The sequence below is a fragment of the Triticum dicoccoides genome, chromosome 2B, assembly GCF_002162155.2.
Source record: "Triticum dicoccoides isolate Atlit2015 ecotype Zavitan chromosome 2B, WEW_v2.0, whole genome shotgun sequence".
Lineage (NCBI taxonomy): Eukaryota > Viridiplantae > Streptophyta > Magnoliopsida > Poales > Poaceae > Triticum > Triticum dicoccoides.
Window position 1 is genome coordinate 806,641,974 of NC_041383.1, and position 10,617 is coordinate 806,652,590.

Consider the following 10,617-nt stretch of genomic DNA (forward strand, 5'->3'; position numbering starts at 1 on the left):
GGATACAGCCATGGATACAGAGGCACCACATGCCTACAAGCACCCCCGGTGCTCTATGAGATGGATTGGGACGTCTTTCCGTCGACCGACCCTTGTCTCTCTCTCTCCTCAGGTGAGAGGTGAGAAACAAGAGTAGAATGATTTTTAGGGCTATTTTAAAAACCATGTAGGATACATTTAAGTGGTAACTTGTTAGCTAGTTTCAGAATGTGTTATTTTGGAAGTATGTGTTTGCAGATTATTTTGGTTTTAGTCACATACTGTGGGTAGTGGTCATTTGCTATCGTTCTTGGGTTTGTGGTAGTAGATCAAGAAACTACGTACATTGATTCCTTGGACAGTTGGACGTGATGGTGAAATTCTTATCAGTTCTTCGGTTAAGCTCAATAAAGAATAGATGTCTTCAATCGCTGATTATGGTCATATCTTTATGTAGAATTATGGTCGCCAACCATTTAACGCGGTTAGGAAAAAAGTTACCCTCATTGTCATAAGATACAGATAGCAAGATTTCATGGTAGAATCAGCAGATTTGGTCGCCAACCATTTAACATGGTCAGGTTCATGCTCCTAAAAATATTTGATGTTCTTGCCAAGTTTCATGCTCCTAAAAATATTCCATTGTCCGTGTATGGCATGGTCGCTGCTCGCGATGCGGTGGACTACAACCGCAACCTCCTCTTCTTTTGCGATAGCAGCAACTCCCAAAAAGTCACTCAAGACGTACTTATGGCTACTAGCCTACTAGTGTATTAATTTGCTCTTCATTCGCTTTTGGAGATCTTGCTGCATTTTTCTAACGTCCTCCCTTGTTGATATGGTGAAGTTTTTGCTTCCTTGGTTATGCTTTGTTGATTGGCAGGGGAGAATGGGCTTCCACAGCAATCAGTTTTGCCTGCCTGCCTTCAGAAGAAGACCACCTGAAGCAATAACACAATCCTTGTCAGAAAAGCCTGTGGTTGTTGTGTCCTCTCTACTGCTGTTCATATTGGCAGTATGTGTTGCACTTCACTTTTTCTCCTAGATGATATGAATCTTCACAGTGCTCCTAGTAGATGATAAGAATTCGTTGGTTTGAGAAGACATTTTTTCAAGAGATGAAGTAAAGGGAAAAAAGATTGTTTGCCTACATGTTACATAAACTTACGAGGGCTGGAATGACAATGCTGAATGAACAAGGCACACATCCATAGCTGAAGAAAAAAAAATATTCAAACTCAGTTGAAAACTTGAAACTGCAGTACAACAAACTGTAAACATAATCAGTTTTTTTTTAAATGAGTAACAATGGCATGAATCCTGTTCAAAGATCTCTGGCCAAGAGCAGAACGTAAAAACAAACTGTAAACTCTCTCTTTATCTAAAACAGAACTGAACTGATACTTGAACTGAACTAATAGCACATAGCAAATTTCACCAGCCAGCTCGCCCAAACTATCAAAGTCTACCACTTAAGTACCTAGTTAAAACCAAATTATGTTAGCATATGTTTTTTTCTCAGAAGCAATATAAAATACACTGAAGCATCAACAGAAGCAGACGGTGCTAGACAATTGAGCGTCTTTTCTGGCTGCCTCCTGACTGTGCCAAATGGACCTTGGAGCAAGGCTGGGAAGGTTTCATCACAGTGGCGGTATCCTTCTTGGGGCCAGCATGGGGACTGAAACCAGGCGGACCAGCCCAACCTGCTGAAGAATGTTGCCGAGAACTGTCGGCGACATGGCTTGACACAGAAGAACAACCCTTCTCGGCAAATGAACCGGCCGATACAGATTCCTCCTGAGATGTTTGAGAAGCAGCATCAGCTCCCTGCCCCTCCGCGTATGCCGATTCAGCACAATAGTATGGCCAGTACGATGATGTTGGTATTCCAACCGCCATCGTCGTGGGGTCAGGCAATGTGAACCGGGAGTAGAGACGCGCCATGTAGCTGCCCATATCACTCGGATGGACACCGGCTATTCTAACCCCCAAGATGCGCCCCTCCAGCGGGCAACCGTTCATGTGAGTGAGAGCCACAGCAGCGCCATAAGCATCAGCAAATTTGACAAACCCGAATCCCCTGCTCGCACCAGTGTGCCAGTCGATGACCACCTTTGCTTGAGTGATTTGGCCGCATGGCAGAAAGATTTCAATCAGCTTTTCGGTGGTTACATGGAGCGGGAGATGGCAGACATATAGGTTGGTCATGTCAATTTGCCTCTGCTCGTTCCCAGGCTCCGGTAGTGTTAGACAATCCCCGGGATTAGGAAGGCCTGCTACTCTCACAACCAGGGTACGTCCTCCAATTTGGTAACCATCCATATGATCAATTGCAGCAGTAGCACATGAAGGGTGGCTGTACCTGACCATGCCATACCCATGGAACAGCCTAGATTGCACAATTTGTCCAAAAGGTCGGAAAAGCTCGACCAACTGATCGCCGGTTACCGTTGGCGGGATGCTGCCAACATACACATTGGCCATATCAATTTCTTTCGCGGGCTTGCCAGCTGGCAGTGATAAAGCTTGCTCTGCTGCATTGGTTTGACAAGAGGAGTCTGATCCCCTGACAACTAGCCTCTTTCCACCAATCAGGTACCCATCCATGTGTTCGGCAGCCGTGATCGCTGACGCTGCATCTGCATAGTACACTAGGCTATACTCCGGATTGATCACGACTTTGCTGATCCGACCGAAGGGCACGAAAAGTTCAACCAACTTATCTGCGTTCATGGTCTGTGGAAGGTTAGTGATGTACAGTCTAGATTTGTTGATTTCTGGAGAGGCAGTTGGTGAGCCTTGTACAGCTGAGCTGGAGGATGCTGATGATGAAAGGCCTGCAACTCTGACAATTAATGTCTCCCCTTCAACCAGTGCTCCATTCATTAGTGCAATAGCCTCGGCAGCACATTGAGAATCAGCAAATTTGACAAAGCCATATCCTTTACCGGAATGAGCGCCTTGGTCTGCCGCCACTCTCGCATGGGTGATCTTACCAAATGGCAAGAAAAGCTCAATCAGCTTATTTGTATCAACGGATGCAGGAATGTTGCAGACATATAGATTTGCCATGTCGATTTCCTTGATGGTTCTGGTATTGGTGTGTGATCCCACAGCTGAATTTGACAGTGTTGGAGAGATGTCAGACAACCGAACCTCTATCCTTTTACCCTCAACAAGAACTCCATTTAAATGGATGATGGCCTGAGCTGCATCACGAGAATCAGCGTACTTCACATGACCATATCCTTTGCTTAAACCTGTGGTGTGATCTTTGGGTACCTTTATCTCAGTTACTTTCCCAAACGGCCGAAAATGGTTGAGTAGCTTTAGCGTGTCCATGGATAAGGGGAGGTGGCTGACATACAAGCTACTCGAGTCGATTTCCTTTGAGGGCAGACTGCAAGTTTCTGACACAGATTGCTTTGATGGGTGGGATACTGATGTTGGAGGTCCAGCTACTCTAACCTCTAATGTTTTCCCATCAACCAGGCGGCCATTCATGCGTTCAATAGCTGCTGTGGCACTACGAGGTTCAGCATACTTCACAAAGCCATATCCCTGGCTTACACCAGTGAAACGATCATCCGCCACTTTTGATCGGACAATTCGTCCGAAAGGAAGAAATAGCTCGATGAGCTTGTGAGAAGTCACAGAAGTTGGCAGGTTACCCACATACAGGTTAGTGTCATCCACTTCTTTCAGCTTGCAACCATCCTTAAGCGAGGAGAGTATGTATTCTTGCCTCTTACGCAAGTGGCTATCCTGGTCATCAAACTGAGCTTTCCTTTTTACTAACTTGGCAGGACCAAAACTTTCAGTACTGTATGTGTAACAAGATACATCAGTAGCAAACCTGACAGATAAAGGTTTCTTCAACGGCCTCATTTCCATATCATCAATCACTGGTACCGCCTTGTGCTCATTGCTGCTACCCTTTCTCAGTGCCCGTTTTAGGACGACTTTCATATTTCGTTCCTTGTTGATAGTCTGCACAGTACTGGACTTCTTCTTCACAAATTCGTACTCTTGAGCCACCTGATCATCACATGGCTCCACTTCATAGAGCTGCATCCTGTATGAATCAGTGAGAGGCTCCGGATAATACGAGTCCTGCTCGTCACTGTCTTCTTCCTCATAACAGAGTTCTGAAACAAAAGGTTCCTCGTAACTGGCATCCTCGTCTTCAAGTGGAGCCGCAACATCGCAAGGTTCCTCACCACTAACCTCTTCCTCTTCTGCCAAAGGATCTTCACAAGAATCCACAGCCTGTGTTTCTGGCTCACTATCATTGTCGTCTTCTTCATCATCATCATCATCATCGTAGAATTCACGTTCAAATGGCTCTTCTTCTTCACTGCCTTCTTCAGATTCAGCAGGGACAGCACTCATGCCATCCTCCTGTGGCTGGTCAGCCAGGTCACTTTTGCATCCCATTCTTGTGACAGCAACTGTTTCACAGAGGAGAAGATTATTTAGCAAAGAAATACAGGATATGGCATCAGTTCTTAACACAAGTATTGAATGAACAGAAAATGCATAGCACGAGTATCGAATGATCAGCACACGTATAGCACCTGGACCTTGTAAAAAAGATGAGAAATGTACTACTAGTAGAGACCTTGAAATCTCATGTAAGCTGCACGACATGTCGTGTACACTCTTAATCCGCATTTGAGTCACACAATGTGTTGCATACCTTATACTAGTAAGTAATCACTGGACCCATATCAAGTTGCAATATCGATAGTCACAAAAACTAAAAGGAACTTGCATAATCAATCAGTGTGGCCATGCACGTCGAGAGATGCAGAGCCCAAGAGAGCTTCCCCTTCCACTATCCAAAAAATACCTAAACAGTTGGCACTCACATGCGTATAAAAAATGTGGAGCGCCCACTTCTTCCAATGATGGCCTTGTTTAATTTGGTACTACTGCAACTATGATGAAATGGCATCAGTTCTTAACACGGGTAACGAACGAGCAGCAAACCTAAAGCACTGGCGCCTTGTAAAAGAAAAGGAGAAATGTGCTCCCAGTAGAGACTTGGAATTGTAGCCGGTGTAAGTTGCACAAAGTGCTGTCTACACTCTTAATCCACATCAAGCTGCACTGCACAATGTGCTGTCTACACTAATAATCATGATAAGCAATGACTTGACCCATACCAAGTTGCAAAATTTGATTTGTTGCAAAACCAAAAGGAGCAATCGGTATGACTGCAGAGACGCAAGTAGTCTCATTGTGGTTTTAAGTGATTTCAGAAGGTGCTGCCTGCACCATACATATCTGTACACCATCTGCAGCAGAGCAGAGGTGATCTAGTGCAGATCAAGAGCTACTACATCCTACACACTAGTAGTACTAATTATGTACCCCAACGCACCAAATCTGCAGCTTTTTGTAACATTAGTAAGAATGATCCAAGGCCAGATGGGCTCCACATTGCAGCATTTCCATAGCAACCGTCCTAGTACTTACTAGTAGTAGTATATCTGTACTTTCTTCAGAAGATGGTGGTTTTCGTCCACGCTACAAACCCAGCAAGCAAAATCCGCAGCGCTTTGATCCAGCAAAAATAGCAGTAATCGAAACCCCCCTGTCTGGCCGAACCTCCCCCTTCCAAAATCGGAAGCTTGGGCCGAAACAGGGTCGCGTACGGGACGCGGCCGAAAACCCTCGTTCATGCCTGCCTGCACCACTGGCCACGAGGATCGGCCGCAGAAACTAGGAAAGATCACAGACATCGGAGGAAGAACCAGCCATCGGAGGGGGGAAAGGGGGAGAAGTACCTGTATCTTTCTCTGCCGCCGGAGACGGCGACGGAGCCTGCCGGCCGAGGGAGCGGCCTGGCGGCGTGGTCGAGGCTTCCGTCGGCAATGCGGCCGCGGAGGCGGAGGGTGAGGGGGGACGCGCGGTGGATGGACGGAGCGTGCCCGCGGAAGGGGGAGGTGCGACGGTGGTTGGGTGCGGCGTGCGAAGAATGGCAGAGCGGAGCGGAGCAGAGCGCAGAGGGACGGAAAGAAAGGGGAAGAAGGCTGTTTTTGAGGGAGAGAGAAGAATGGGGAAATCGCGGGAAGGTCCCTGGCCGAGGGAGGGGGTGGGGGAGCGGGTGATTTGTGGGTGCGCCGGGGTGTTATAGGGAAAAAAGGCACGGGAGATTTTTGTTCATCGATCTTTCGTGCATCGCTCGGCTCAACCACACCGAGAACAAAAACTACGAGATCACTCCTTCAGCGTGCATTTGTGCGTGTCCCATTTGTGAGTGTGTGAGGGACAAAAAGTTACATGTGTGTCTCCCACGAGGCATCATACCTTGTTATTTCCTTTTCTTGGTGATGTCATGTATAATAAAAACAAGTAAATTGCTCGACGATGTGGAACATTGCATGAAAATCAAAAAAATTCATAGGAACACTCAAGATCCAATCTAGGAGATGCATAGCTACGAGACGGGAGTGTGTCTACATACCCTTGTAGACCGAAAGCGTTAGCGTCGTAACACAGTTGATGTAGTCGTACTCTCCACGATCCAATCGCGGTCCAATCCGATCTAGTACCGCACGCGCGGCACCTTCGAGTTTACCACACATACGGCTCGGTGGCGTCCTCTCCTTCTTGATCCGGCAAGCGAGGGAGAGGAGATAGATGAGATCTGAACCAACACGACAGCGTGGTGGTAGTGGAGGCAGCGGGCGTGGCTGACGAAGACTACCGACCGCTAAACCCACCAGCGCATTTGGATCGGCTTCTTCTCCACTCGGTGGCATGGGCATATGACACCCAATCCATGTGCCTCCGCGACGCAAACGCGCATCTGAACCTCCACTTTCGGAGCCGACGTGCCGGATTTGGCCTCCGACGACCCCCGAAGACGTCCACATGCAAGCTAAAGGAAGATCGAGAGGCCCACGACCTCCTCGAGGTGGAGCGTGCCGACAAGGGAAACATGGCAGAGCTCCGCCGCGTGTACTCGAAGAGTGCTGAGGTGGAGCGCAGGAGTAGAACTCCAATCAAATATCTCCGACCAAGAGCACACAATATATCACTGAGATCGCGGACACAAAACCAGGAAAATTCGGTAGGCACACGCATGAATTTATCATCTGGTGAATAAATTTAACTTGAACTGATAACCCCCACACCCCCTCACTTTCTCAAATAGAACACGGAAGAGAACATGACCGATACCTAAGAGCATCTACAACCGGACTCTTCAAATTGACCGGGCGAACGTAGGACCACTTACCGGACATGAGAGAGAAGAAAAAAGTTGACCCAACCAGACCCCTCAAAGCCTCCTTAAATGTCTAGGTTGTTCGACACTCATCATATTGCCATCATATATGAGATGAGTATGACGAGTGCCCGGGCATATCCGTAAGTGATCCTACGTCTGTCACATAGAATTGGAGCCACCATAGAGCATCTTTTTCTTTCTTTACAATTATATTCTTTAATTCTCTCCTTCTCCACCAATGAGATGCATGTGACAGGACGTATAAGGGAAAAAAACAGGGGCATGGCTACGTGGGCAGATAAATGTGGAGTCAAAACGAACACTCTCATACACTGACCGGACGGGTCCGCTGACGTTTGAGGGGTCAAATTTGTTCGGTCTGACTGTTTGAGAGGTCAAATTTGTTCAGTCTGGCCGTAGATGCCCTAACTGAACATTTCTTCAGAATGTACCATCAGCAGCAAGCAAGGCAGAGACATCTTAGAGGGTGTTTGTTTCCAGGGACTTATGGGTTTAGGGACTTAAAAAAGTCCCTATAAGTCCCACCTAAACCAAACACAAGGGACTTATTGGGACTTATTGTGGTGATTTGGGACTTATCAAATAAGACTCTCAGGGAGGAGCTTATTGGGACTTATCGATCTAGACCCGCACCGCTCGTTCCCCTCCTCGCCTCGCTCTTTCCCTGCGTCGCGTACCGCACATCCACTCGTTCCCCTCCTCGTCACCTCGCTCTTTCCCTGCGTCACACCAATCGCCGCCGCCATGGCCGATGAGGAGGACGAGATCCCCTTCTTCTCTCAATTCCCCTCGTCTCAGCAGGCACCCGAAGGCTCATCCGCCGGTGGAAATCTCGAGAGGGGAATGGGTTTCTTGGATCTCAACAACAACGTCGACATCTTCCCGGAGTTGGGCTCGTACCAGCAACACAGGGCCTTAACTGAAGTTGGCATCACAAAATAACCATGCAAAGCTGCTACATGCAATTATTAGCATGTTAAACATTACAATTACGGTGCCAATTAGTTTCATCTAGTACAAAAGAAGAGTGTAGCAATTAGCAAGGATAGAGGGCCTGGAGGGTAGGATGCAAGCACGGCGAGCTCCGCCACGCCCTCGCGTGCAGCCGGAGCGTCTCCCGCGCCCGCTCCCTCGTCCTCTCGTCGCACCACTGCCGCCCCTCCTCCGGCGCCGACGCCGCCACCAGGCACAGCTTCCCCACCTCGCCCGTCGCCGCCATCTCCTGCACCACTGCGACCGTCGCCGCGTGCCGGGCGATTGATCGGAGCACCCGCACCGCCTTCGCGCTAGCCGCCATCGATGCCCCAGCCACCCACGCCCCTACGGCTGCCACGCCGGCTCCATGCGCCACCAGCGCTGCGCGGCCCTCCGCACACCCGCACAGCCGGTTCAGCGCGCACAGCGCCAGCTCGCACCACGCGCGCCGCCGCTCGCCGTTCACGAGCAGTAGCAAGTCCACGAGCGCCGCCACTGCACCGGCCTCCGCGGCTTTCACCCGGTTTCGCCCGTGGGCGGTCGCACCAGCCAATACCCGAAGCGCCGCCTTGGTCGCCATCGCGGTCGATGCGCCCATGCCATCGTCACCGCGGAGCAGCCGCACAGCCTCGACGAACACCTGCTCCAGCAGCGACGCCGCCCTGCTCGGCGCCATGCACGCCGTCACGTCCGCCAGGAGCACGGCTGCGCGTGCCCGGGACGCCGCGTCGGCGTCGGAGCCGGAGTGCCCCTGCAGGGTGGAGACGAGCGCGCCGACCAGCGCCGCGCCATCCCTGTCTACGGCGCGCGCCAGGCACCGCTCCGGTAGCCGGAGCGAAGAGATGACGTCGAGCGCCGCGGCGGCGTAATCCGGCGCGCACGTCGCCGACGCAACGAAGACCTCAAGCAGCGCGTCCGCCGAGCCGGGTACGGCGGCGATGAGTTCCCTGCCGCGCTCGCCCTCCGCCGCCACGTCCCTGAGCTCGCGCAGTGCCGCAAGGGCCTCTCGCGCCGGTCCCTTGTTCTTCGCGTCGGCGAGGCGCGACACCAGCGCGGCGAGGCGGGCGCGGTCGGCAGGGGCCGAGTTCATCGTACGGTCGACGGCGTCGTCGGGGCGGTGGAGGGCGCACCAGGAGCGGATGAGGCGGGAGAGCGTGTGGTTGGGCGTGGGCTCGCAGTCCGGCAAGACGGGCAGCTTGGTGAGCGGGCAGGAGGCGGCGAGGCGGAGCCAGCGGTGGATGGCGTGGCGGTCGTAGGTGATGCTGGTGGGGAGCGTGACGGGGTCGCGCATCACGTCCAGCGTGATGGGGCACACGAAGTAGGACGGAACCTCCACCTCCTCCATTAGATTAGAACACGAGCAACCTAGGGCCTTCCTCTCCTCCTCCTTCTTCCTCTAGCTGTTGCAATGGTGGTGGTGAGACTGGTGGAGATAGTGGAGAATGAGAGAGCAATGGCGGATCGATGGCTACGAGCGGTTGATGCTGGAGATATTGTGGGAGGAAATCTTTGACAAAGCGGAGTATTTTATAGTATACGCGTGAGATCGATCGAGATGGATGTAGCGAGGATTCAAACCCAAGGACGTGTGCAGGTCTGCATGCTTTGGTTCGGTCAGGCCACTCTATCTCTATCCTTCTTCTTGGAAGGAGACCGGCTGATTTCCCGACCATTAAACAATTCTTTTTAAAATATAAATCCAAGCGGAAGGGCGTGTTTTGTATGTTTTCGTCATGTTTTTTTGCCGCATCGTGTCCGAATATTGACGTTGCGCTGTCCTGCTCGGAAGCTGCATATGAGGCGCCCGGAGACGCCAAGCAGAACCGACAGAGAGTTGACGAAGCGAAGAGCCTGGCAGTGATTTTATTCTACTCTCTCCGTTCGTAAAACTTGTCTTTTTGAGATTCAAATGGACTTCCACATACGGATGTATATAGACATATTTTAGAGTATATATTTACTTATTTTGCTCCGTATGTAGTCACTTGTATAAAAATCTAGAAAGACAAATATTTAGGAATTGAGGGAGTACCATGCATGCACGGGATGCATCTCCGCGGTACCTAGCTGCTTTGAGATCTGCGCGATGTTTTCTGATTTTTTGACAACGTTTATGTTAGTTTCAAAGTATTACATGGTGTTTTGTTGGTTTCTTCTTGTTTCAAAGTGTACCCTGTTGTTTTCAAGAAATTAAGTAATGCACTCGCTTTCATTGATAATTTCTTTTAAGGGGCTGGCTATTTGTAAGTTCGCCTGAGAAAATTTTGGTGCAAGTCCATTTTCTTTTACCGTTGCATCTTCACTGTACTGCTATGGTGTGTTTTCTACGTTCATCCTTCTCTTCAAACGCAAGCGCCGGTGGTCGATTCGTCTGCCACGGCCACCTGCGGCTGCCACGC

General features: G+C 50.1%; 2 protein-coding genes across 2 annotated transcripts; both read right to left on the reverse strand.

Moving 5' to 3' along the window:
* Window positions 1-1,225: 1,225 nt before the first annotated feature.
* Window positions 1,226-5,968, reverse strand: LOC119366466. Its single transcript, XM_037632206.1, has 2 exons — window positions 5,775-5,968; window positions 1,226-4,433 (listed from the first exon to the last, which is right to left on the reverse strand). The coding sequence occupies exon 2, from the start codon at window positions 4,417-4,419 to the stop codon at window positions 1,546-1,548; it is 2,874 nt and encodes a 957-aa protein (XP_037488103.1). The 5' UTR covers window positions 4,420-4,433; window positions 5,775-5,968; the 3' UTR covers window positions 1,226-1,545.
* A 2,221-nt stretch (window positions 5,969-8,189) lies between these two features.
* On the reverse strand, window positions 8,190-9,921 carry LOC119368915 (E3 ubiquitin-protein ligase PUB23-like). Its single transcript, XM_037634026.1, has one exon. It carries the CDS (start codon window positions 9,561-9,563, stop codon window positions 8,280-8,282), a length of 1,284 nt encoding a protein of 427 aa, XP_037489923.1. The 5' UTR covers window positions 9,564-9,921; the 3' UTR covers window positions 8,190-8,279.
* Window positions 9,922-10,617: the final 696 nt, after the last annotated feature.